Below are 26,089 nucleotides of genomic sequence, written 5' to 3'. Positions count from 1 at the left end.
GTGTGTGTGTGTGTGTGTGTGTGTGTGTGTGTGTGTGTGTGTGTGTGTGTGTGTGTGTGTGTGTGTGTGTGTGTGTGTGGCTGGCAGTTAGCGGACCCAAATTGCAGACTCAGAGATAAATTCAGAACTCACACAGCTTTATTGCTGGAGTTCGGGAAACTAAACACAAACAACAGAAAACTCGTCTAAACTGAACTTTAGGACTTACATGACTAAGTAAACAGGACGCGTACACACAAGGAGGGGATGATAATACACAAGATAATGAGAGGATGGGTGACAGGTGGAAACGCAGCTGGAACAAACTAGACATAATGAGAGAGAGGAAGCAAAGCTGAACATAAGGCACGTGACACAATGACTATCAAAATAAAACAGACAGAGACCAGACAAGGAAGACACAGAACGAGGGCGAGATAGCAGAGAACACAGGAACCAAATAGACACACAACTGGGAAAACAGGCAAATGAACATGGAGGCAAAACAGACTTCCCAGGGAAACACAAATAACTAACACAAGAAACTAGATACTAGAGGACGTGGAACACAGAGGGAAGACTAAGACAGACTAAACATGAAATGGAACTAAATTAAACAAAATTAAGGGACAGAGAACTCAGAAATATAAGGAGAAAAGACATAATATTAAACAACAATTCAAGGCAAGCACAAACTACTGGGTCACAAAGCCGGGACAATGACAGACCACAGTTACGCACAACTGACAAGATGCATCAATCAATGCAATCAATAAGCAAAAGACATAAACTGCACACATTTAAATAAGTCATCTCTGCCAAATCTTCCAAAACAATATATGAAAGTTTCCTTTTTTGTAACAAAAAAACAAAAAAAACCCATACAAATGTGTTTTAGTGATGCACTAATATACTGAGTATTTATCCAGCAGTGTGGATACCTGCATGTGAGTAGTTGATAATTATTATTAATAATTGGGAATTATAATAACTGCAGGCTTTTATTAAAAATACTTAAATTATTAAGCAATTAAACAGTACTTATTTTTAATAAAAAAAGACATTATTATTATTATTATTATTATTATTAATAATAATAATAATATTGGAAATACATAATAAAAGCAACAAAAAAATTGCAGAAGTTCTTTTTAGAACAAATGAGAACCAGTGATTTTACTTTGTTGACTGTTGATGCATATTAAAATAATAAATAAATAAATAAATAAATAAATAAATAAATAAATAAGTAATGATAATTTAATCTAATTAAAGATATGCTGCCTTGCATTACTTGTATTTAGTCTTGGAATGATTCCTAACTGCACTTTTCCCTGTTGCTAAGCTATTATAGTTTCAGCGTTGCTGTGAGTAAACCACTCCAGTTTCATGCCAATGCTGGTCTGTTGCCACAGTTGTTGCTGTTTATTGTGGAAGTGTGAACTGTTGGTGACTGATGTGGTTTGGTGGTTGTGAAGGCTCGTTTAAAATCCATGTAATTTGCAAAAGGCATCTCCTCCTAATGAGAAGCTACAGCAGCAGAATGCCACCCAAGACATCGCTCTGCTCAATAAAAGCCCCACGTGATGGTCTCTGCACTACCGTTTGCTTCCAAGAGATTGTGAAAGCAGTTGTTGTCAAGCAAATTAGAATTCACTGACGCTGATGTAACACTTTGTCTGGAAAGTGTCAAATCTAGCTTTGGAGTTGGGTCATCTAGAAAGAGAAGTGATCTTGATAGATTTGTTTTGAATCATATGATCAACAAATACTGCCTATTGCACAAATATATGCATTAATAGATATATGCCCTGACTGGTTAGTAGGTGCATCTGTTCCACTGCTCATTAATGCTTATAACTAATCATCCAGCAGCAAATCAGTGCATTTAAGGCACATAGACATGGTTAGATGACCTGCTGAAGTTCAAACTGACCATCAGATTGGAATAGAAAGGTAATTTAAGTGACTTTGAAGGCTGCGTTATTGTTCGTGCCAGACAGGCTGGTCTGAATATTTACCACATTGAGGGTTTAAAAAGGTGACAAAATATCCAGTAGCAGCAGTTTGCTGCTTCAAAAATGCCTCGTTGATGCCAGAGATCACAGGAAGATGGCCAGACAGCTCTCAGCTGATGGGAAAGCAACAACGATTCAAATAACCACTTGTTATAACAAAAGTATGCAGAAGAGTATCTCTGAACGACCACACAGGTGTCACTTTTGTCAGCTACGAATGGAAAACTGAAGCTCCAGTTCACACAGGGCTACCAAAACTGGACAAAAGAAGATTGGAGAAATCTTGCCTGGTCTGATGAGTCCAGTACCAACTGAGAAATGTTTAAATGCCAAACCCTACATGATTATTGCTGCCGACATTGTCCATTCCTTTATGACCACAATGTACCAATCTTCTAGTATGTGCACATATCTTAACATTGAGCCAAATCTCTGAGGAATGTTTCCAGCACCTTGTTGAATCTATGCCCTATATCGATCATATATATCATGTAAGAGAAAAGGGGAATTATTTGGGGATATTTGATCTGTGCCTTGGTTTAATATTCTTTGATCTACAAACATTTCCACGAACACATTTTTAGGACCAAAGTCATTTTATTATTGGGAGTTTTGCACAGTGAATTAAACCAGGTAGACTGAGTTGTTGTTCCAGAAAATGTCTTCTGACTAATAGCAGCACAGTCACAGTCAAATAAAAACAGAAACTAAACAAAAGGGTTTTGTTGGACTGAGCATAGGGAGTCAACGCCCAGCATGATTTTGGCCAGACGTTTTCTACAAAGTTCAAATGTAAGAAAGAATCTTGGGTAAAAATAGATGGACAACAACATGGCAACACAAGAATCATACCATTCACTTTAAAGATTGTCATCTTTAGCATTCTCCAATAAGATTCCTATAAGAGTCCTGTTAATTTCAAGTTTCTCTTTGACTGACATCGTGACTTGTTTATTTTTAGTGAGGTTCAACTACGGCACACATTGTCCTTATATTCATGGAAAGGTATGACTGTCTTTATTAAATAAGTGGGTTTATTACCACAAATCACAGAGTAAATAAACAACAGTCAAAATAATAAAGGTTGCATTTAGTTACAAAGTTATTTTAGGTGGAAACTTAATTACAGAATATATTAAACAATCATATTTCATTAAATCAATTATATTAAATTAAACATTTTCACTCAAAATTCCTGTATATATGTATGTATATACAAAATAAAGGATGTGATGAAATGCCACTGTAAGTAACAAGATGCCCCTTAGATTGATTTTTATACAGAAATCCTGTTTAAGCAGAGGATACTGATAAGGCTACTCAGCAAACAGAGTATCTTAAACTATATTACAAACTAGTGTCACAGTCTTCTTAGGTTCTTAGCTCGTGAGTTGATCTTAGTTTACTAGGTGGCACTGTGTCCCAGTAGCTTTCTAATCTGCAGCCCCTGAAATTATACCTAAGCGGCACAGTTAAATCCACTGCAGACAGCATAACAGTTATATTTTATTTGCATTATTCTTCTGTGTCTTTCTCTACAGAGAAGAGCAACAGATGAGTGCTACTTCTTAGAGCGGCTCGAGAGCAACAACTACAACACCTACCGCTCCAGGAAGTACCCAAACATGTACGTGGCGCTGAAGCGGACTGGCCAGTACAAGTCTGGAAGCAAAACTGGACCGGGTCAAAAGGCAATTCTCTTTCTCCCAATGTCTGCTAAATGCTAATCTGGGCTCAGAGTGAGAGATACTGATGTCTGAATGAAAAGATGTGACGGCAATGAAGCAAGCCATCAGCATTGCCCAAAATAGCTGTGAAGCTTTACTGTTAGATCCTAACAGTTATTATTTTATCATAAACATGTCTGCAATTATTCAGCTTCACTTTAAAATTAGCACCATATAGTCATACCTTTTATTATATTATAATAATATTATTACTATTGTTATTAACCAGAATTTTACTGTAGACCAACCAACTGGAGCCAGCTGCCTAGTGCATCTCAGTTAAACAGCAGTACAACACAGTGGGTTTTTTAAAAAAAAAATTAACATAGCTCTCTCTCCATAAGGATTCAAAATAGCTATCTGCTTAACCTTAACCTAATGAAAGTCTAAGTTGGAGTCTGGGTTTAAGTGCAGGGTGTTGGTAATATACTGCATATTTGAGTGTTTTCATAAATAAGAAAACACGTTTAAATCCGACAATAATCTAACTGTATTATAGAAGTCTGAAAAATATAAAATTTGAATTAAAAGAAGAAGAAACACTAAAAGCAAAACCCAAGCATTTCTTCTCCTTTTGAACACGTAGGACTTGGACTGTTAAATAGATAAGTGTTGACTTGGTGAATTGTTGTATTATTGGCTGTTGATTGAGCTTGTTCGGCAAGAAACACAACCTTTAAATCCCAGCACAACATTTTAAAGACATTGCTTTGCCTTGTCATCACCATATTACTGCCTGTGAAAAAGTCATTTAAAATCAGCGGTCCCCAACCTTTTTTGCGCCACGGACCGGTTTATGTCTGACAATATTTTCACAGACCGGCCTTTAAGGCGTCGCGGATGAATACAACAAAATAAAACCAGTACCGGTACCAAAAAAAAAAAATGTATTCATAACACATGGTAAAAGACCCAGAGAAACAGAGTTAATGCTAAAAACAATAAAAAAAAAACAAACTATAAAAACCGATAAAACCCCTGAAAACCATAAATTTCACATCCGAGCCTGAACTCTTGCGGCCCGGTACCCTACGACTCGGGGGTTGGAGACCGCTGATGTAAATGACCAACATGGAGAGGAAAACCTATATTCATTGCTGGCAGTTGTTTGGGTGGTAAAGAATTCATTTTTGACTTACAAAGTTGGCAGTTTTTTCCTCCATATACCCCCTCCCATTTCTGAAATGAAACTGGAACCAAGATAAAATTAGCTAAAGTCACCACTTATCTCTGACAGTGATGTCATTTTTTATCATTGATTAATACATATTACAAGACCGCCAACTTTGGGTTTTGAACATGGCCACCAAGACGTGTTAAATAAAACATTTAAAACTGCAGCAATGCAGATGCAAAAAGCATCCTAAAATTTGCAGTGTGTTTTTAATCCAACCGGTTACACTGTAATTCTTCAAAAGTAACAGTCCAGCTATAAATACATTTTTAATATTTGACTAATGGTGACAACCGTGCTTCACCATATCTGGCTACAATGAGGTGATCTGTGGAGCTCCTATAATTTCAGGATGGGAAACTGTCTGTAATATAACTGGTAAAACCTCCCAGAGTAAACAGCAGGAAGCTCCTCCATGTTGAGGTCAATCTTATCAAAGCCGTGCTCCAGGCCATGAAGCAGAAGACTGGCTAAGCGAGAGGTGATGGGCGTGGTCTTGCTGGTTTTGGCCAGCTCGCTGATGTCCAGCCACTCGCAGCGTAGACACTCCTGAGTGCAGAAGTTGATCTCGTAGGTTAGCGGGCTCAGCCGGCAGATGATGTACATGTCAGACATGCCGAAGGCACCGGGGTGGTTGTGCTGCTGCCGGATACTTAGCAGAGATCTGAACTCGGAGCGAACACCAGTTTCCTCAAACACTTCGCGAACAGCAGTCGTACCTGAGAAAGATTTATTTATCATTTATACATGGAGGCATTTAAAAGACTTTGATCTAGGAATGATGATCCAATTCCACTGTCAATATTACCTTGCAGATGGCGTTAAGAAGGGAAAAAGGAAAATACACATATATTTTTGAACATTTGATGCTGCTTTTCGGGTTGGGTCATGTACATAATTTTAAAGCTGCTTTTTAAAAGAAAAGGTGAATTTGAAGAATTTGCATATATATCATGTGCCTTATTTTGTATAGTTCAAATGAATGTATATGTATCATCTTTAAGTATAATGTTACACTCCAAAGAATTTAGCTACATGTACTGTATTAGTTCTTTTGCTCCGTTGAGCGTGACACTCACCAATATTTTCTCCTGGATCAGACAAACCACCGGGAAACTTCCAAGCATTCTTTGTCTGAAATTCCAGAGCAAAGTTCAAATTTAACTTCAATTGTGATATATGGCACTGCTGTAAATGTATCTTAGATAATTATCAACATGTACACTGCAACAAGGTCTATTTCAGTCTTAGTCTAAAGTCACTTAATAATGCCACATTTTGTTTCCTCTGTTAGAAAATGACCATGGATCAAGCTGTAATAATGAGATGAGAAATGCTCCAGTCTGAGCATCCTTTCATGTTATGTTTTAGGTTTATTTCCTCACTCTGGAGACTTTTACATTTGCTGCGGTGAAGTATGTCTTCCACAACTGTTTCACCACTTACCTTTGATATTTAATGACAGTATGCTGCTGGTTAAATTATGATGTCTGTGTATATATATTTTTGTAGTTACTTAAAGAATGTGCTGCGCTTTTTTTCCCTTGCAGATCCTCTCATTGTGAGGAACACAAATGCACTACGGCATTTATTTTCATGTATTGTAAACCAAATGCTATATTTTTGGAACGGTTTCTAAAGTGTGCTGGTAGAAAGAAATAAAGAGACTTTGTGTAACAATAATTGTTGAGGTTCTTAAAAAGTCGAGCGTCTCTCTCTTCCCCACAGAAGGACACGCAGCTGAATGTAAAATCATTCCAAAGAAGTGCTGTAAGAATGCTGACCGTACGCAATCTGTTCACACTAAATCTATCGAGAAATGCTGCGTAAATGTCATTGCATGATGGTTAAACACTCTTACCATTACCTCATTCAGCTCCCTGATGGATATAATTACCTTGAGCCCACTGGGAATATGTAAGTTGTCCTGCAAGAGTGATAAAGTTTGGTTTCTTTTCAGGAAGTTCATAACCCTTAGCATGCTCTGAACAGACTCGGCCTGTAAGAAACTTTCTACTGCCAAAGGGCCAGACTGTTATAAAGCCCATTTCCAGTAAACAGCTCGATAGGGAGGAGGAAAGAAGGAGGAGGAGCAGGGGAAGAGGAGATAGAGGACTCTCTACACTTCCAGGCCACTAACTGCTCGTCTCTGCTTTGGGACAAAATACATTACATGCTCCCATGACTGTAGACTGGTACACATGTTAGATGTAAGCAAAATCTGTCATTTATAATGCAACATATGGATATGTTAAGATCTGTTTCTTAACTTAAAAGAAATGTTTTAAATATAATATTTGTACCTATACCTCAGTATAATAACTGGGTTAATAAATCTGGATCTTGCATACATAGGTCAAACCTCTTGGATCAGGGCTGCAATAGTTTCTGTTGGGTTTGGCACTGATCACTTCTTTTATTTCTAGCAGACATTTGAGAGATGTTTTTTGCATGTAGAGGTCCAGCCTTTTGCCACTTTGCTTTGACAGTGAACAATGGTACATGTGTTGCAGTTGATGTTTGTGGAACAAACATGCTCATGTGCTGGTTTTGTGGCATGCCAGCACAGGTAATACTGACATTATCTGCAAAGCTGCTGAAAATGTCAAAATATATAGTAGATAGTAGTGAAAAAACAGAAACTCTAATGTCACCTAATTGTTTCTGTATTACTTAATTACTTCACAGAGGACTTCATCAGGAGGAAAACTGATAGCACTTTTTATCTATCTAACATATAATATGATATGTTATCAAATAGAAACAGGCGGCTTTGCATTTTGCAGCCGTTTCCTGCTCATTACAGAGAAACTACTACAGATGTTTCCATTTAATAATCCAGACATTACATATAATATTTACAGTATTGCTTTTAAACAAATTAGAATGCTCGGAACCTAATGTAGGATTAATTTAAGCATTATAATATAGTAATACTATCCAAATATGCCTAAACATCAGTCAATATTACATTTTTACGATGAGATTATTACAGTTTAAACTCTCTATATACATTCTCGTTTCTGCCTTGTTACCCTACTGTTACCACTGAGCTGTAATAAGATGCTACCAGAAAACTCTAAATTGGCAAAAATGTATGCCATCGACTTTTTCCAATGCCATCCAGTGGCCTGAATAGGAGTCTTTGCTGGGCCGCTTTTGGGCCCATGACCTTATATTTGACAATCTTAATGTATGAACCTGTCTCTATTAATTACAAGGAAAATACCACATACTGTAATAAAAGATGTACACAGCCACCATAATGTCAGACTTTGGTTTGAAACCTTAAGTTCAGGAAGTTGGCTGTTGCTGTCCTGCATTTCATTTTGGTTTCTTTTTAACTGACCATGATGGTTACATAGTATGCTCAAGATCAAAACTACCTGACATCAGATTTTCCACTAGTTTAGGCTGCTTATTTGAAAAGGTCTTAACATCTTATAGAGAACATCTTATGAGAGTAACAGTTCCCAAATGACATCAACATTACACAATCACTTTTCAAAATTGCCAGCAATCTTGTTTGGGCTGACCGAAAATGCAAACAAAGCTGTGTCGAAGAGGATTCAAAAGAGGCCTGTTGTAAGTTAACTTCAAAACACCATGAGCACTACAGCAGGGCTCTGTGAGAGCTTACAGACGCACACAGAACTGTTTGAGTGCATTCAACTCATGTAAACATCATGTTTGCTTGAGGTCAGCTAATTTTGTGTTGAGCTATGTTAAGTGTGAATGGATTTCCAGCCAAGGTTTGAGTCAACAGAGGCCCAAGTTACTAAATAAACAAATACTAATCATCCACATTTTAACAGCAGCATGACTGATCCATCAGTGGTTCATTTGTGTGACTGATATTGGACAGATCAGCTTTTAGGAGGATATAAGATGTGTAGATATAAGGTGTATAGCGCATTTAAATAATAAAGTCAAACAGATACCTTATTTCTGTCTTGGACAACAAGGACCTTTCCACTGGACTCATCAACAACTGCACCTGGACAAAACAATCAGTCAGACATTAATTTTATATATTATTCAAGTACCTGTGTCCCTATATGCTGGTTCACATTTTGCATATAAATCGTAATAATTTTAAGCAAAATGTGGTGGTAGACTGGCACAAAACCAATCATTTGGTTGGACACATAACACATGCATCATGTGGTGAAGAAGGCCACTGTCAGGCTTCAGAAGATGACGGCTGATTTGTTCGTTTTCTGTTTTGCTTCAAATCTCTGACCTACAAATACATCAAGATGGTAACAGTCTGGGCTGCTGAGCTGGACAAGCTTGAAGATTTGAGTAATTTGGTGAACTAAAACTGTAATGACTTGAGGTGGTTGGCACTGTTGGCTCAAAGCAAGGAGGTTCTGGGATTAAATCCAGTCCAGGGCCTTTCTGTGTGTTTGCATGTTCTGCCATGTGTTCCTTCAGTGTACTCCAACATGCCACAGTTCAAAGACATGCGTGGTGCTACATTAATTGGTGACTCTTAACACTGACTGTATGCGATCTGCTTGTCTGTCACTATGTGTTAGCCCTGTGATAGATTGGCAACTTGTCTACAGTGTACCCTGCCGCTCCACCTGTAACATCTACAGTAGGCTTGAGGTGCTCCTGTAAACTTGAATTGAATAAGTGGAAGAAAATGGATGGATGGAAAACTGTAAAGGTAATTATCCTAAAGGAATTTACAGTATGCACTAACATTATTGAGGTCCCACACTGCAAACATCTAAATCAGTCTATAGCCACAGATCAGGACCCACAGTTATACTGAATTACATCCAGTAATGTAGTGACAAGATAAAGAAACCTATCACAAGCTTTGCTGCAGAGAACAATTGTTCGGGGCAAGACAGTAATAACATGCTAGTCATCTCTTGTGTCTAGTTTAGCAGCAATTTAAAAAACAATAAAAAAGAATAATAAAACTGTAACATATTCCATTTACAGTATAAAAAATTTAAATTGTGTTTGACAAAAAAATGCAATAGCATTATTTTTGATATATTTACGTTGTATTTACGTCATTAGCTATAAAAGATCAATATAACGTCGCCCAAAAAGTGGTTACTTTGCAACTTTAGAGCTTTAGAGTTGTCACAATGTAACCAGTTGGTAATTTTATTAAATTACCAAATTATGATGTAATTTTTTGAATGGTTAGTCTACAGTATAGCTGCTGGTTTAGTGGCCAGTTAAAGAAAAACAAAAACAAAACAACCAACAACTCTGAATAACACTTTTTTTTTCAAAAAATTATGACAGTACCACATTAAGACAATAACAAAGTCAGCTTACTATCACCTCAAGAATATTTCAAGGATAAAAGATCTGATGTCCCAACAGGACCTGGAAAAACTAGTCCATGCATTCATCTTTAGTAGGCTTGATTACTGTAACAGCATCTTTACAGGTCTACCTAAAAAAATCAGTCAGACAACTACAGCTCATTCAGAGCTCTGCTGCTTGAGTCCTCACTGTGACCAAAAAAGTGGACCACATCAGTCCAGCTCTGAGGTCTTTACACTGGCTGCCTGTCCGTCAGAGGATAAACTTTAAAGTTCTGATGCTGGCCTATAAAGCTCTGAATGGTTTAGGACCAAAATACATCAATGACCTCCTGACCCAGTATGAACCTTCCAGATCCCTCAGGTCATCTGGATCCGGTCTTTTATCAGTTCCCAGAGTCAGAACCAGACACGGAGAAGCTGCATTCAGCTTTTATGCTCCTTATATCTGGAACAAACTCCCAGAAAGCCTCAGATCAGCTGAAACACTCAGTTTATTTAAATCCAGGTTGAAGACTCACCTATTCTCAGCTGCATTTGAATAAAGCACCAAATCCACACTTTTAAGCTTAAATTTCAAAACTTACATTTAACTACTGATTTTATCTGTTTTGATTTTATATACTGTTTTGTTTGTTTGTTAATTAGTTTGTTTGTTTGCTTGTTTTAATCAATTTTAAATCATGCTTTTTATTTGTTTTTGTTTCTAATGTCTCTGTAAAGCACTTTGAATCACCTTGTTGTTGAATTGTGCTATACAAATAAACTTGCCTTGCCTTGCCTTACCAAATACAGCAAATTTACAGGGCAGAAAGCCTTATGAGGAACACCTGTCAGACACAAGAATTGATGCGATCTATTGATAATGTATAAAATCTTGACATCAGCTGATTACTCATCGGCACTAAATTTAAAGTAATACTAGCCATACATATAGAATATCTCCTGAAAACAACAAATTTTAATGAACTGCAAATCTTCTAAATGAACAAGACCAAGACTCAGACAATTTCCAAAAACAGAAGGTTAACTAAAAATTGTTTCTGTGGAACAGCAAATTGTTTTACTTTCTACAGTTACAAAGTCTGAGTGACTCAGCTGAGAAATTTGTGGACATCCGACTTCAATATTTACAGTTTTTCTCTGATGTTTCTCAGCAGCTAGTGACTAAGCAAGGCAGTTATGCGCTGCTGACAGTTGAGGAGGAGGAGGAAAAATGAGCCACTTTCTTTTCCGGTTGCTCTGTCTGACTGACCAAGACAAGCCTCCTCAAATGAATGTCACAGATGCGTAAAGAGGGATGTGTCTCGCTAAAGGCTTGACTTGGACTTCCAAGTGGAAATTGATGTCATCCCCAGTCCCTGTGCCATATGGCGCAGGAGGAGGCCTGGTTTCTGCTAAAGGAGGCTATCATTATTTAGCCCTCAGTCCAAGAAATAAAATGGTCATGAGGAGCGGGGAGCAAGAATTACAGTACGAGACAAAAAAAACCTGTGGATTCAATAGAAAAAACTGTTAATCACTTAATTGTATAGTTAAACTTTGAGCCACTTACTTCATATTTCACACATTTTTGTCTACTGTCTACTACTCTTTGGTATCGCAAACAATTACAGGTTCATGCTCTTATCTTTACATTATGAGGTCATTATGAATCTGAGCTTCAAGCCCACTAAGTTTTAAATATAAAACAGTTGGCAAGCGTCTTCAAACTGTATCCTGGAACCAAGGAGGAAAAAGCAGGAGAAATAACTAAGAAGAAGAGGAAGACGGAAAGAGTAACAAGACAATCACCCAGCATTGTTGTTTACTTATGATTACCTCTTCTACAGATAAAACTTGGCATCAATGTTAATGTAAAATAATGCTTGATTCAGGTTGGTGCCGCTGTAGCGATTGGTTAGGGAGAATCAAATTCCCTTCCCAATGGAAATTTAAAAAATACTTACAAATATGAAATAAAAACATATATTGAAGAGTGGCAGTTAATTTGAGCCCTATATGTGTTTTTCTACTGCATCACAGAGACATGGAAATTAGTTTACCTGGACCACTGAAAAAAAGGCTCTGCTAAGTGTGCTGAACAAAGTGAATTTCCTAGCTTAAATAAAAAGGAACTGAAACCTCTGCCTCTTAGAGGAGACACTAAAGTGTCCCTGCCCACCTTTGTAGTTATCTTAGAGATTTAATCAAAGACTCTGCAATGTGAAAAACAGTTGTGTTTTTCCCAGTAACTTTCACTCTTTTGTTTTTTGTTAGGAGTCAAATTAGGCCATTATGACTTTCAAATAACTTCTGACATTAATTGACAGTGTTATTAGTGAGTACTGTTTTGGGGTACTGGCCAAAACTACGATAAGAACCAGTTGTGAAAAATAACCTTTTTACACAAATCTGAGTCTGGCAGGACATCAGGCGTATGGATGACAGAGGATTTAATGGATGACTGCTTTCCAATCACGAGTTATACTTTTGGCCCTATTGCTGTATCTTTGTGAAAATAATCAAGAGCCACAGTCAGCACACACATAAGGAAACTGGAATCTAAACAGCTGTGTATTTCAGATTCCTGAACCCAGTTTCATCATCAAACAAATCTGGCATCTAAAAAAGGGAGTTTCTGGTCCCCATTCCTCAGAAAGATGCTCTGGACATGTTCTGACATGCTTTAAGTGCATCTACTCTTTGGTAAAGGTATGAATGGCACTCTGCCCTCTGCTGGACAATCACAAAGTTAGCACTTGGGCTGAGCAACTCCTTTTCCTGTTGATCGTCTCTTCACTGTCAGTCCTGAGTGAATTTCCATTTGCGTAAGTGAAATGAGCCAGAGTTAAAAAATGCGAATCCCAAATGACAAACAAGCTTTTATCCATTTAAAGATGATAACAAGCTACTGGTGTTTTGTGTTAGCACCAAATGTAGGTCACAGTTTACTCCAGCTTTAGCTATTTAAAAGTGATTTAAAAGTGACAGCAGAATACAGTTTGATTTTTCAACACTTTTACATCTTTTGTCACATCTGACAGATTCTGTCACACAACCACTCGCAACACGCAAGGCACTCATCATATTAGGAAACAAATGCGGAGGGCAGTTGTCATCGCTGATGGGTTTACATAGACTTTGTGTCCATAACAATTGTCATTTGGTCTAATGTGCTGAAGCAGTTTGTGCTCGGCTCAAGATTCTCTCTTTCACAGCACAAACTCTTTCCACTGAGAGGTTGGTGTAAAAACTACCAGGAGGCGACAAGATATGATCAAATAGTTCAGCAGCTTTACTCAGAAAACCTAAAAAATTTTATTTATTTAAATGTGTACACTTCTGGATTGGTTCCAGCTCTACGGCTATTTTGTTTAATGACCCTCGCAAGTATCATCCAGATCACTTGTTCTTGGACATCTGCCACGGACCTCAGACTTGTACAGAGAGAATCAAGAGGATACCTGCAGGTTTTTCAGCATTTACAGGGTTATGGTTATGCATTCTGAATTCATTCCACAGGGTCAGATTGTCCCGATGGAGTTCTGCCTGAAGGAGAACATTTGACAGAAATAACCAGAACTTTGCTGAATTTCATTGTGCAATCCAGCACCGGCATATAACAATGAAAACAAGGGGTTTTTTTTGGCAACAAACACCTGTTCTACTTGCCCAGTTTGACTCACTGCAACTTGTCCTTTTCCCTAAAAGGCAATTCAGGGAAATTCATACTGGAGAAGATACAGTGCGCACTGTGGACGCAAACGTTCAAGTAGACAGAACAAAACTTGAGGTTACTCTATTCCGTAACCCCCGTTCTCATTGGCTAGCAGTCATGACACTTGCATCAGGGAGGGTCCACCCTCCTCCCTATAAAAGGGTGTGATGCAGCATCACCCGTCATTCAAGATAAACTCACCTCTTCCTCACTTCGTGCAAGGAGGGTGACCTTGTGAGACACCTCACACATGTCATCAGAGAATGGGGGTTACGGAATAGAGTAACCTCAAGTTCTCTTTCAAACATTTGTTTCGGTGTCTCACTATGGGGATATGCAGACTTCCGTATTGCCAGATAAGCCCATCTGAACAACTGACCGCCACCTTAGGAGGTCTCGTGGGGACCCACACAATGTGGGCTAGAGATGGTGCAGTGACAGACCCGTGCTGGAATAAGCCAATTGGATTGCCTCAAAAATCCAGTGGGAAATGCATTGTTTGCTAATGGGCTTCCCAACATGTGGTTTAGGCCAGGAAACAAACAGCTGATCCGACCTCCTGAAAGCCTTTGTTCTCTCTATATAGGTACACAAAGCCCTAACTGGACAGAGAGCATGTAGGTGCTCCTGTTCAAGGGAGGAGACAAGAGGAGGCAAAAAGCTTCTTTTTTTTTTTTTTTTGCCTGTCCCGTTTGGCTCTTTTGCCATCAGAATTTTGTCTAAAGGCAAAGAAAGATGCCCAACGGATTTACTTTACCAAATTGACCATCCCAGCCTTGCCGTAATGGTCCATTTGATTCACCTTTTATTGTTTATTTTATTTTCACTTGCTGAATACGGGACAGACTTGACTGGGGGAAAGAAGGGGAGAAAGAAAGAGGGAAAGAGAAACAGCTGAGAAGAGGGACGGGGGAGAAGGGCAAAAAACAAAAACCAACAGAATGGCAGAGAAAAAAAATGCATATATCGATCACCTGGATCACCTGCTGAGAAAGAAAAAAGAAAACAAGCAGAAGAGAACAAGAGTAATAGAATAAACAACATCACAATGATATATGGGAATATGACAGTAAATACTAAATATTAAACATTATTGTGCAGCACATAAGATCAACAGAACACAGTGTGCTTTGAGGTAGGAGCCAAAAAGGGTGTAGTTTGTGGGTGTGATCACCCGTGTGTACACCTGTGAGCATGGACGCGCTTGTTTTTTTAAAAGGTTCCTTCATGTAATGATCTGCTAGAGGGTGTGGGGGGGCCACAGCCCCGTCCTCCAGGGCATGAAGCAGGTATGGAGGAGATCAAAACTCCAGACATCCAGAGGCCCCCAGAACACAAGAGACCAAGGAAGACCAACAGAGGGGCAGCCGCGCCACTGTCCCAGAAAGAGCTGAGGAGAGTCCCAGATGAGGGCTCACTCAGCAGCCGCGGAGCAGAAAGCCAGGGGGAGTTGCAGTGACGCGCCCGTGAGCTCCGCCGGCAGCCAGCTGTGCCTGAGTGACCGAGCCCCAGGCCGAGAGGCCGGGGGCACCCCACCTCCGAAGTGGCCCGAGCGAGCCCCAGGCTCCAGGCCCCGATAAGCGGCCGCCAAGGAGTGAGCCGGTGTGTACCTGGACGCCCATCCCCAGACACAAAGAACCACCAACGCACCATGTCTGAGGGAGTCCGCCACTGGCAGGGGAAGTGGTGGTGGGTGGAGATAGGCCTCCAAACCTTGGAGGGCCTGAGATGTCCCCAGAGAGGTGGCGTCTGATACCCAACCTGACATATAGACACAGACATACAGGCACACACAGAACAAACATCCATTCCCACCCTCATGCTCTCATATGCACTTACTCCACACTCAACCAACGTGGAGACAGACATAAAGAGACGCTGTACACACGATCACACTCCCCAAGCGTACTCTACGAACCGGGTCTAGGTACCCTTGCCCCTGGAGGGGGGAACTGCACCCAGACCCAGGTGGTGTTACCCTTTTCCCTGCGGTGGGGAGAGGCAGACCGCCCCGACTCCGCAGCAGCAGGGAGGCCCCACACTCCAGACCGCAGTCGGACGGCCAACTCCTCCTCCTAGCCCCCCCGCTCCAGCAGGCCGCAGAGAATGGGGGTGAGAGAAGACTCCAAACCTCCCTCCACCCGCTCATTGTAGTGTTGATGCATGTGTGTTCTAAGGTGCATTTAAAACCCAGGAGGGCAAAAAGCTTCAAGCTGCAATGGGGTGGATTGGAGATGAGGATTTTTGGGCACAAAGGCCCCCAGCACTAGGGGGCCTTTGTCCCATGTGGGGACAAGAGATTTAGACACTGGGTGGAGCCGTTGTTCCCCTTTCATAAAACGGTAGACTAGTTGGTGATGGCTCACTGGGCCATCCACGAAGCCCACATGACAGGCTGAAATGGCAGCTAGATATACTTTAATTGTGGAAAAGTATCTAACAATTCCTGGAGAAAGGAGAGAATTGTTGTCACAGAGCACTGAAAGGAGAGAGTGTGAGACTTTCCACACCACTCCTCAAATACCCTCCACTTGTTCTCATACAATGATCTTGTGGAGGGGCCTCTAGCACTGTGAATAGTGGTTATAACACCCGGGGGGAGTCCTGCCATCCTCAGATTCAACCTCTCACAGGCCAAGCCACAGAGCGAGGTGCTCGGGGTGAGGGTGAAAACTCTCCCCCCTGGCTTGGGAGACTAGGACTCGTCGGAGATGGAGAGGAAAGAGTTTGCTCCACAAAAGGGGCATAATCTCCGCTAACCAATGGGACCTCGTCCACCTTGGGGCAATCAATATCATTGTTAGCCCTCTCTCTTTCACTCTGGTTAGAGTGTGAGAAATTAAAGAAAGTGTCTCAGTGCTAGAAACGCTGCTATCAATTCTAACCAGTTTATGTGAGCAGCCCTCTGTCGTGAGTCCCAGTTGTCGCTCACTTTTTACTCTGTCCACAGAGAGACACACTCTGTACAAGGAGTTTAGAGCTATTCTTATGAAAGAGATGGCCTGAGCTGGCTGCGGGACACTCTTTTCATAGTTTATGGTGAAACCCAGAGCCATCAGGTGATCCACTGTCAACCTGGTACGCTCTCTTCCCATTATGGGAGACCAAATGGCACAACCTGGTACTCATACATTCTGCCCTGAAACGCAAATCTCAGGAATTTTCTGTGAGGCGGGTAAATAGGGATGTGAAAATATTCGTCCTTCAGGTTTATTGATGTAAACCAATCGCCTGGGCGCACTACATGCGGCAGAGTGGTGGTTGTCAACATCCTGAATTTGTATGACCTCAGATGCTGATAGGTCCAGTATCGGATGTAGTCCCCCTCCATTCTTGGGCACGAGAAAATGCTTTGAGTAAAAGCTGCATTACCTCTGGTCCTCGGGTATTTCTTGTACTGCACCCTTTGATAGCAAGGTAGTTATTTCTTCTTGCAGAATCCTGGCTGATTCGCCTTTTGCAAGAGAGAAAATCACTCTGTGAAATCTGGGAGGGGTGGTTGCGAATTACAAATGGTAGCCTCGCTCTAATGTCCTCACAACCCACTCTGGCACAGCAAGAGCTCGCCATCTCTCTATTCTTGCTGACAGGGGCCCCAAAGTCAGGCACTCCAAAGTACATGGGACTTTGGCTCCCTCTTGTGGCAGAAACTGGTCCTGCAGCCCAGACCCGAATGTGCATGCACAGGTGGCCCGTGCTTGACCAGCGTTCATGGGACCGGACACCACTGAGGAAATCGACCCTGGTGGTGCCTGGGGGTGTGAAGGCATTATGTTTTTCAACATATTTTCTGTGTTTTTCACACATTTTTCCTGTGCCCTTGGCAACATGCCTGGATGCAGGGGGTGAGTTTTTAATAAACAGTGTGTTTTTGTGAGACTGTGACACGCTTGACTCAGCTAAACAGTGTCTCGTCTCTTTGTTGGAATGTGCTCTGCGGGATCCAAATCGAGTCCCAGGCGCTGGAAGACAGAGGCAGAACACACTTCTCCATACTGAGTCCTGAAGTGAACTTGGAGCCCGGGCTGGTCCGACTCCGATCTCCCTGTGGGGAGATGTTAGGCAGTTTGCTTCTTCTTGTGGTCTGACTGCTTGGCTGGTGGTGGGGCACCCTGAGCGGCACCAGGTGGGACGTGTTTCCTAGGCCAGTAGGTCTTAGGGTTCTGCGATCCTAGGGGACACTGGGCCGCAACCTGTGGAGCTGGGCGGCAAGGGATTTTAAATGTCAGCACGCCGGCTGGACAGCTGGTGACCTGAGCGATCGTAGACGGAGGCGCAGCCTGGGTCTTCCTAGGGAGACACAGCTGCGGGGCCCTTCCCTCTTTCTTTTTTTCCTCGCACAATCTTTGCATGGTAGCAACGGTGGTCCCTAAAAAGCCCAGTGGGGTTGATGCTTTCATCCAGAATGTCACGTTTTTCTCTGTCCGAAAGTCCCAACAAGTTCAGCTATCTTGAGAGCTGAGCGCTCTGCCCGCCGCTTGTACTGCTGCTCTAGTAAGGTGGAGACACTGGTCCGTAACGACGCCCAGCTCTTCCCACAGCTTGCTACCATCGGGGTTCACAACAGTCTGGTCCTGGAGCTCTGCAGAGTAGGCTAGCAGGAGTGATGAGGTGTTCAATGCCCTCACAGTGGTGGCAACTGATTTATACACCTTGTCAACCAGGGAGGATTGCAGAAGTTCGGTGGAGATGAGAAGCCACCAGATTCTCCACTATGGGAATTTGGTAGATGCCCTTCTCCTTCGTTCCAGCGCAGTCAAATGCCACTACTCCCTGCACGGGGTTGGGTGACAAAAATGGCTTTGCCCAGCAGCGTATGACCTTGTGTATGCATTCGGGGATAAGTGGCAGTACCTGCTTAGTAGTGCGCTTTGCTTTAGGGAGCCTTTTAACCTTGTACCTTGAGGTGGAGGTCTCCGTTGTCACTGTGGGCCATGGGACTGCCAACTTTTCAGCTGCCTGTTTTGCAAATAGCTCCATACCTGTGTGACTGTGTGCCGGGGTTATCACAATCAGACCTTGTGTCGCAGTATTCTGACCAGAAGGGGCAAAGAAAACGTTGTCATCCTCGTCTGAACAAGATGTTCCGATGCTCCCTCAGAGGATTCTATGAGTAGCTTGTCATTATCCTTCAGGGAATCAGACAGCATAGCTTCACAGCTGACCTTGGCACTGTCCACCAGCGGGAGGATGATATCCATCTCGTTGCCCCAGCTGGTACCTGGTGTGGCTGACTCAGTGTGCTCCATCGGTGCGCCAATTGGAGACAGCATTGGGTCCTTCTTCGATAGGCTAGCCTGGTGGGCTAACCTTCGACAAAGGCAAGCGCAGAGTTTGCCTGAACCCAGTGTGGGTGCTTTGCAGCCCGAGGCACATCACACAAGCCTCATGTGTATCTGAACCTGAGATTGCGCATCTGCAGGGACAAATTCTGGGCAGCGGTTTACAGTCTGCCATATTAAGGAAGCTTGGTGTAGCTTGGAATGGCTGGACAGCTAACGCTGATCTTTTTTTTTTTTTTTTTTTAAATCGGTCGGGTAGCTATGGTGAGCTAGTAGCCAGTGTGGTGGCTAGCTCTTGTGGTACTTGGCTTGGTGACCATGTGTAGCAAGGAGAGTTAGCTTGGTCAGCTAACTGTTGTGCTAGGTGTGTGGTGGCAGCTAACACACTCTCCAATCTGGCTCTGTAGTGAAGAACAGGCAACCGGAAAAGCGAGCCGTACTAGCACCTGATGACTAAGGTGTTAGCTTGCTCGAGTGGAAAGTTGAGCAGGCACTAACGCTGACAGTCAGGAGAAATGAGGTTTCTAAGAAGCGAGAAGAGGAAATTGAATGACGGGTGACGCTGCGTCACACCCTTTTATAGGGAGGAGGGTGGCACCTCCCTGGCGCAAGCGTCACAACTGCCAGCCAATGCTGGCTGGAGTAATGCCATAGAGGCTTCTGAGGACAACGCTGAGAGAGTTTTCCCCATAATGAGAAACCGAAACGAATGTTTGAAAGAGAACTTCCACAGAGTGGCCGTAAATGCAGTGCTGTGAAAAAATGTCAGCCACCTTCCTGAGATCTTATTTTTTTGGATTTTTGTCACACTTACATGTTTCAGATCATCAAAAAAATGTAATGTTAGACAAAGAAAAAAAGGGCATTTTGAATAAATACAAAATAGTTTTTAATTGATGATTTCATTAGATTGAAATCCACAGCGATGTGAAAGACTCATTGTGAAAGAAAGACTTCTCGCAAATGCTTGATTGCAGTTCTTGTTGTCGAGGGTGACGCAACCAGTTTTTAGCTTTACTTTTTCACATAGCGCCATGTATGTTTGGATAGCTTTTGTCTCTTAATAAATAAAATCATCACTTTACTCGAGTTATCTTTGTCTATCATTATAATTTGTTTCACAGTATGAAACATGTAAGTGTGTAAAATATGTTTTTAAAGAAAAAAAAACCCTTTTTCACAGCACTTTAAAGGTGTAGTGGGCCAACATCCCTCCTGAGATGGGTGGAAGCCTGGTGACCAACAAACAAACGTCTTACCATTGTGCTTGGCAACAAGGATTTCTCCACCAAGCCCTAAGTCATATTTTGCTTGGAGATCAAATACTTATTTTACTCTGTGACATAAAAATCTGTTTACATTTTTTATGTAATTTGTGTTTTTTCATTATTTCTGGCTGATTTTCTGTCTCTCTCCATTAAAATGAAACTACCATAAAACTGAGAGAATGTTCATTTCTTTGTAACTGAGCATACTTACAAATTCAGCAGGGGTCAAATAATTATTTCCCACACTTTATCTGTATTTTAGCATATATATTATTACTCTTTGAACCCACTGGTTTGATTGGATAATCTTAACCAAAGGTCCACTTCGTAACTCTCTTATAACTCAGTCTTATGGTTTCCAGTGGGTTCTGGCCCACTGAATCACTTTGCATTTTTGAGACATGTGCTGTAGCCACTGTAGTTTACTGTAATGGTAATAAAAGGACCTCAGGTGAGACTTTTCCTGTAAAAACTGCTTCCAGAGTCAAGAGGAGTTCCCCCCCCCTAACTTTCAGGGCAGAAATCTCTACCTGCCACTCCAATTTGGTGAGTTGCAAAACCTGGAAGTCTGCTCTCCCCCTCTCCCAGCCAAAGAGCCAGCATGGCGTAGTCGTTTCTGGCATGATGGAAGGTGAAGCCGTGAGCCGAGGCGGCGGCAGCACATCGACTCAGCGAGATGGGTACTCGAAGCCACACTGCTGCCTTCCCCTCTGCTTTCCACTGGGCTAAAGAATCTGCAGAGTTCAGATACAGTTTAATTTTGTATCTCCCATAAACTATAAAGTACATAAAGAAACAGTTAATATGTTGCAGAAGTGACATAATAAAAAGTGAAAAGCTTTTAAAAGGCATTTGCACCTAATTGAATTGTGAAGACAATCTCAAGAGAGAGATGTGAAAAGATAAAGAGAGAATGACAAACAGCAGACACGTTTCTGGTGGAAGTAGCTTTCATGTGAGTAGAGTTTAAAGATGGACAACTGAAAAACAGCTAACTGGATTAAAGCAGCCACAAAAATAGATAAGGGACATTTTTAATTGCTCATTGAGAGTTTTCATTTTACATTTAAGTAAGATAGCGAGTGGTGGCTCAATGAAAGGGGGAGCTGAAAAAAATAAAGAAGAACCACATGAAAACATGTAAACCCCCGAAGATGAACTTTCAGTAATTGCAATGTAATAACAATAGTATCAATGTTTTAAAAGTAATATTGCTTTTGCTCGGAGAAACAACACAGAACATATTTTAAAAAATTTTTATACCCCAGACATGCTCCCTTGGCTTAGATGCTATGAGCAATTTAACATTAAATATTTAGTACCTTATGTACAAACAGTACCGGCCTATTATAGATAACTGTCAGACCACTAGTTAAGACAGGTTGATGATTTAAGAGCTTTTGGGGAAAACAGGATGCGCGCATTGCCTTCCCTCTCCTCCTACACAGCAGCCAGAGTTCAGGGCGACAAACCTTGCAGTAAACCGCTGAATGAGCTCTCGCTGATGTCACCCGGCAGTCCGACCTCAGCCAGGTTCACTGTCACTCCACCGAATCGGTCCACTTTCCCCGTTAAAGCGCTGACCCCGTGGACTTGCTGAAGCTGTGAACAAGTTAAAGTGCAGGAAAAGGCACGGGTAGCTATGCGTACGGGAAGAGACATGTTATTACAAAAGCGGCCTCTCGCCAACGGCAAAAGTCTGGCAACAAAGGTACAGCCAGCCATATTACCGTAACACGATAAGTAACCGAATAAAAGCAGAATATATTCAGCTGACAGCCGGTAAACGAGCTGTCTAGTACAGTTGCGTAAACGTCCGTGCAGGAAATTGCATAAATACCGTAATGAACCACTAAAACAGCCCTGACACGTGAACCAAACTCCTTTCGCATTTCTTTTAGATTACATTAGCTTGGAACGCATGGGTATTGTGTTAAAATTGGCCAAAGAATCTGCCAATTAACCCATGTAATTCTGTAAGTGATCGGCTTTTTTGGCTACAAGCTATTGTTAACTATTGTTAGCTCTTGTTTTGCATTCTCTAACGTGCCATCTGCTGTTCATTAGCTATCAAAAAATCCGTCGCTTCTTGGCTGTTTAGTAGAGCTATGCCGAATTTAAGAATGCATCCAAGCAGTAAGAGCAATAATTTTATTTCTTTCATTTTGTGATTCTACTAGCTTGTAAAATCAAATACGTAAAAGTAAAGAATTTTCCAGCGAAATTTCGCATTGCATTCTCTCGACCTCTACAATCTTATAGAAACGTTTTCTACGAGAGGTTAATATTTTTCAGGTATTATTTTTATTTTTGTAATATGTTATATACATATATATTTTAAATACCACACACAAGTGTTTTAGAATTAAACAAATACAAAATGCTGCTGCCACCTGCCAGGAAGCGCTCGTATATATGTTGATTTACGGTAAATGAAGGCGGGACTAAACGCCAACCAGGAAGTTTACGACACCGCTTGATGTTTACACATGTTTCTGCTTTCACGTGGAGAAGCTTTTTGCAATTATCATGTCTTCAAAGAAAAATAAAAGCAAAACAAAAAAATCGAGTGAAGGAGATAGCTCCTTCTCATTGAAAGAGGGCCTTAATGACTCTTCAAGCCTGCAAACATCTCGCACCGACGGAGGAAGCTGCAAAAGTTTGAACTGCAACTCTTTCACTGTCATCGACTTCATTGAAAAAGGTAAGAAGACGAGACATGAGTCTAAACATTTAACAGGCTGTATTATATAAATCAGGTATAACCCCCATGCAAACGAAGCTACCTGTACTATGAAGATGGAAGTCCCAGCATGGCGCTTGCTGCACTCACAGGACCAGTACTCACTGATGCTGCTGGTCCATTTGTTTTTCTCCAGAGTCGTTTTCTGAGCTTTGTGCCTTTATTCTTTTCATTTGTTTGCAGCATTTGTTTGTGAACTTGTTTCCATTGTTTAGATTTGCATTTGTGGTTCTTTTTTTTCTCTCTTTTTCTTTATATTCACTGGTCATCCATTTCCCAACACCCTCCAGAATAGTCCAGCTGCTTTAACAAATCTAATAAAAACATAGTTCTTACTTAACCTCTTATCCCAATTCCTGCATTTTTCTAATCACGTACCTCGTTTCGTCTCTTCCTTCTTTCTGCGTGAGGTAAGAGTGTGCTGAAATTTCTATGCTGCTGGGAAGTTTATTCCAGTCAGCGGGAAAGGAGGCTCCAGCAAATCGCTGAACCTCGAATTCAGGAAGAGCAATGTCTTGACCAGCACTCTGAGTGCACTTTCTAGACTTAGAGAAGGCTTATGTACATTAGGTGCCTAGAGGCACCTGATGTACTGCAGGAGGATGGGGTCCAAGACCTTTTGTTATGGGCAATTGGGTCCTTCTGTAACCAAAATTAGAGGCGTGTCCTTATCCTTGACACAAACTCAAGCACATTTTCAGTGGGTGTGACTCTGCCTGGTTTGCCACGTGTCTCCAATCCTGTTTTCATGGACAGGAATTTAAGGCATGGCTAGGCTGAGGAGGGCATCCACTTTGGGAAACTCAGAACAGCACTTCTGTTTTTAGCAGATGATGTGGTTCTGTTGGTTCTTTGGGGCATGACCTCCAGTATGCACTGTTTTTCTGAACGTTTCTCCCACTGAAAACGCTACGCCCAGATAAACAGAGTCAACTTTTTGTGGTATAGCTGCTAAAACTTTTTCACAGAAACCCTGGTAGCTTGGAACTTGTTCTTAAGTCTAACACACTATAATTATTACTGGGCTCTTTCTATTTTGAAGATTTGATAAAGCTTATAATGAGCGCTGTATTTGATGACTCATAACAATCCCTTAGTTATACTATAGACTCAGTCTACTGTAGGACCGATGCACTGAGAACTCCTCCACTCCCATCTATCTCTCACTTTTTCCCCCTTTATGTGTTTTTATGGCACTGTTTTATGCCATTTACTTTTATTTTTGTTTGTTGACTGTGCCTATAATCTTCTGTTTTGTCATGTCTTTCTTCTCATCTCCCAATCGATCATGGCAGATGGTTGCCTCCTTCAGAGTTTATATTATAATACAGAGCACCTCGTGCTTTGTGCTACTAACACATTTTTATTCTCTAATCAACGTGTCAGATGGGCTTGTAGGCTTATATCAGTTCAACTCCTCATATCTGTGTTACATAACAAAATACTTTTGCCAGCATTGATTACGTAGAGAAACAAAACTTTACACATCTGCTTTGATCCCTGCAGTCATTGCACTGCTAAATGCAGGTAGCACCAGACAGTGCACTTTATGCATGCATTGTGCTTTTTGAGTGAGTGGGTGGGTTTACAGATGTAGGAGAAACTTGCCATGATCTTATCTCTCTTTTTTTTTTTTTTAGTTCTCTGTTTTTCATTTATTTGTTGACATGTTTTTGAATCTAAACTAAAACACTGTTGTAACATCTGGTTTTTACTCTGAATCTTTCATCTGCACAAAAAATTAAGCCATGAAAAAAACCTTAAGCTTGGCTATTAGCGAGGAGAAACAACCTGGAAAGTACAAATCTGTCTTTTAGAGCTGAAAGTCATCATGAAATTATGAAAACACTGTTACCAAAAATCCCTACCAGTAACAAACTAGTGCATCGTCAAATCAGGTAAACAGTGTTTCAGGTCAAACCCACTTTAATACAGTGTCAGCACCACACAGCAATCAAATGCTTTTTATTTAGTTACATTTCACTGAGGTAATCTAGTTCATGTATGAAATTTGGGAAAGTGGTTTGTCTTGTTTAGGCTCATGAAAAAATGTCCTGCTGAACACAAAAAGAAGTTTAGTACATTCAAGTTATGTAAGAACCATGAGGTGAAACGTAATGCTATTATTTTTTGCTTTGGGAACATATGCAGCATTTCCATCATTTCTAAAAGCTTTTCTTGAATTATTATTTTTTATTTTTTATTTTTATTTAATTTGCTTCACAGCTGATGACAAAACACCCAAAAGCTGCAGATCAACTTTAGCCCAACTCAGCCTCAACTCAATGAAATCAGCCAGCGCATGCATCGGGAGGCCCGTGCTGCTGACGAGTACCACAGGACAACAGGAGGTTCTTCTCTTCTCTTCTCTTCTCTTCTCTTCTCTTCTCTTCTCTTCTCTTCTCTTCTCTTCTCTTCTCTTCTCTTCTCTTCTCTTCTCTTCTCCTCTCCTCTCCTCTCCTCTCCTCTCCTCTCCTCTCATACCCTTTGTGATACTTTCAGGTATGCTTGGCCTGGCCAGTTGCCTCCTTTCCAGGTGGAAAAGTTGGCCTGCAGAAGTGTGCTCAGAACAACCTGAGAGTAAAGACAGGGGATGAGTTGATGCTTCACCCAATAACAGGTCCCTTGCTTCAGGCTGAAGAGGTGGTTCTCTCTAACAGGTAAGGTTTACCTTGCTTTTATTTAAAAAAAAAAAGAAAGGAAAAAGTCTGTATACATATATTTATCATTCCAGTTTGCTCTATACTCAAAATTTTGCTAAACTACAGTAACTGTACACACAGCTGCCAGTTTAAGTTCATCCAGCAACATAAATCCAGTCTAATGAGTCCTACAATATATTGTACATTAATGAAAGTTATGTTTATTTTTGTTGTTGTTCTTTTAATTCTATTGTGGTGA

At 41.1% G+C, this 26,089-nt stretch overlaps 3 protein-coding genes across 5 annotated transcripts in view; 2 read left to right on the top strand and 1 right to left on the bottom strand.

Moving 5' to 3' along the window:
• fgf2 (fibroblast growth factor 2) overlaps positions 1 to 4,033 on the top strand; it is a 7,669-nt gene extending 3,636 nt beyond the window's left edge. Inside the window, exon 3 of the mRNA XM_005924076.3 lies at positions 3,539 to 4,033. Within this exon, the coding sequence (XP_005924138.1) occupies positions 3,539 to 3,724 (186 nt within the window). The 3' untranslated portion in view covers positions 3,725 to 4,033. The remainder of the gene's footprint in view (positions 1 to 3,538) is intronic.
• Positions 4,034 to 4,035: 2 nt separating this feature from the next.
• nudt6 (nudix (nucleoside diphosphate linked moiety X)-type motif 6) lies at positions 4,036 to 22,282 on the bottom strand. 2 transcript variants are annotated; one of them, XM_005924073.3, is made up of 5 exons: positions 21,918 to 22,281; positions 20,976 to 21,179; positions 8,840 to 8,895; positions 5,978 to 6,032; positions 4,036 to 5,617 (listed from the first exon to the last, which is right to left on the bottom strand). In XM_005924073.3, the coding sequence occupies exons 1-5, from the start codon at positions 22,168 to 22,170 to the stop codon at positions 5,238 to 5,240; spliced, it is 948 nt and encodes a 315-aa protein (XP_005924135.1). In that variant the 5' UTR covers positions 22,171 to 22,281; the 3' UTR covers positions 4,036 to 5,237. The 2 variants fall into 2 exon arrangements, with proteins under 2 accessions (XP_005924135.1, XP_042077675.1); XM_042221741.1 differs by lacking the exon at positions 8,840 to 8,895 and having other exon boundaries at positions 21,918 to 22,282.
• Positions 22,283 to 22,783: 501 nt separating this feature from the next.
• Positions 22,784 to 26,089, top strand: part of spata5 (spermatogenesis associated 5) — a 109,920-nt gene continuing 106,614 nt past the window's right edge. Inside the window, exons 1-3 of one of the 2 annotated variants that reach the window (XM_042221739.1) lie at positions 22,784 to 23,149; positions 25,415 to 25,539; positions 25,691 to 25,848. In XM_042221739.1, the coding sequence (XP_042077673.1) occupies positions 22,975 to 23,149; positions 25,415 to 25,539; positions 25,691 to 25,848 (458 nt within the window). In that variant the 5' untranslated portion in view covers positions 22,784 to 22,974. The remainder of the gene's footprint in view (positions 23,150 to 25,414; positions 25,540 to 25,690; positions 25,849 to 26,089) is intronic. The other variant, XM_005924072.3, reaches the window with a different exon arrangement.

The sequence above is a fragment of the Haplochromis burtoni genome, unplaced genomic scaffold (assembly GCF_018398535.1).
Source record: "Haplochromis burtoni strain Fernald_Lab_line unplaced genomic scaffold, NCSU_Asbu1 Contig_73, whole genome shotgun sequence".
NCBI classification, from domain to species: Eukaryota; Metazoa; Chordata; class Actinopteri; order Cichliformes; family Cichlidae; genus Haplochromis; species Haplochromis burtoni.
The sequence above is the reverse complement of the archived record's forward strand: the minus strand, read 5'-3'. Positions and strand labels throughout refer to the sequence as shown.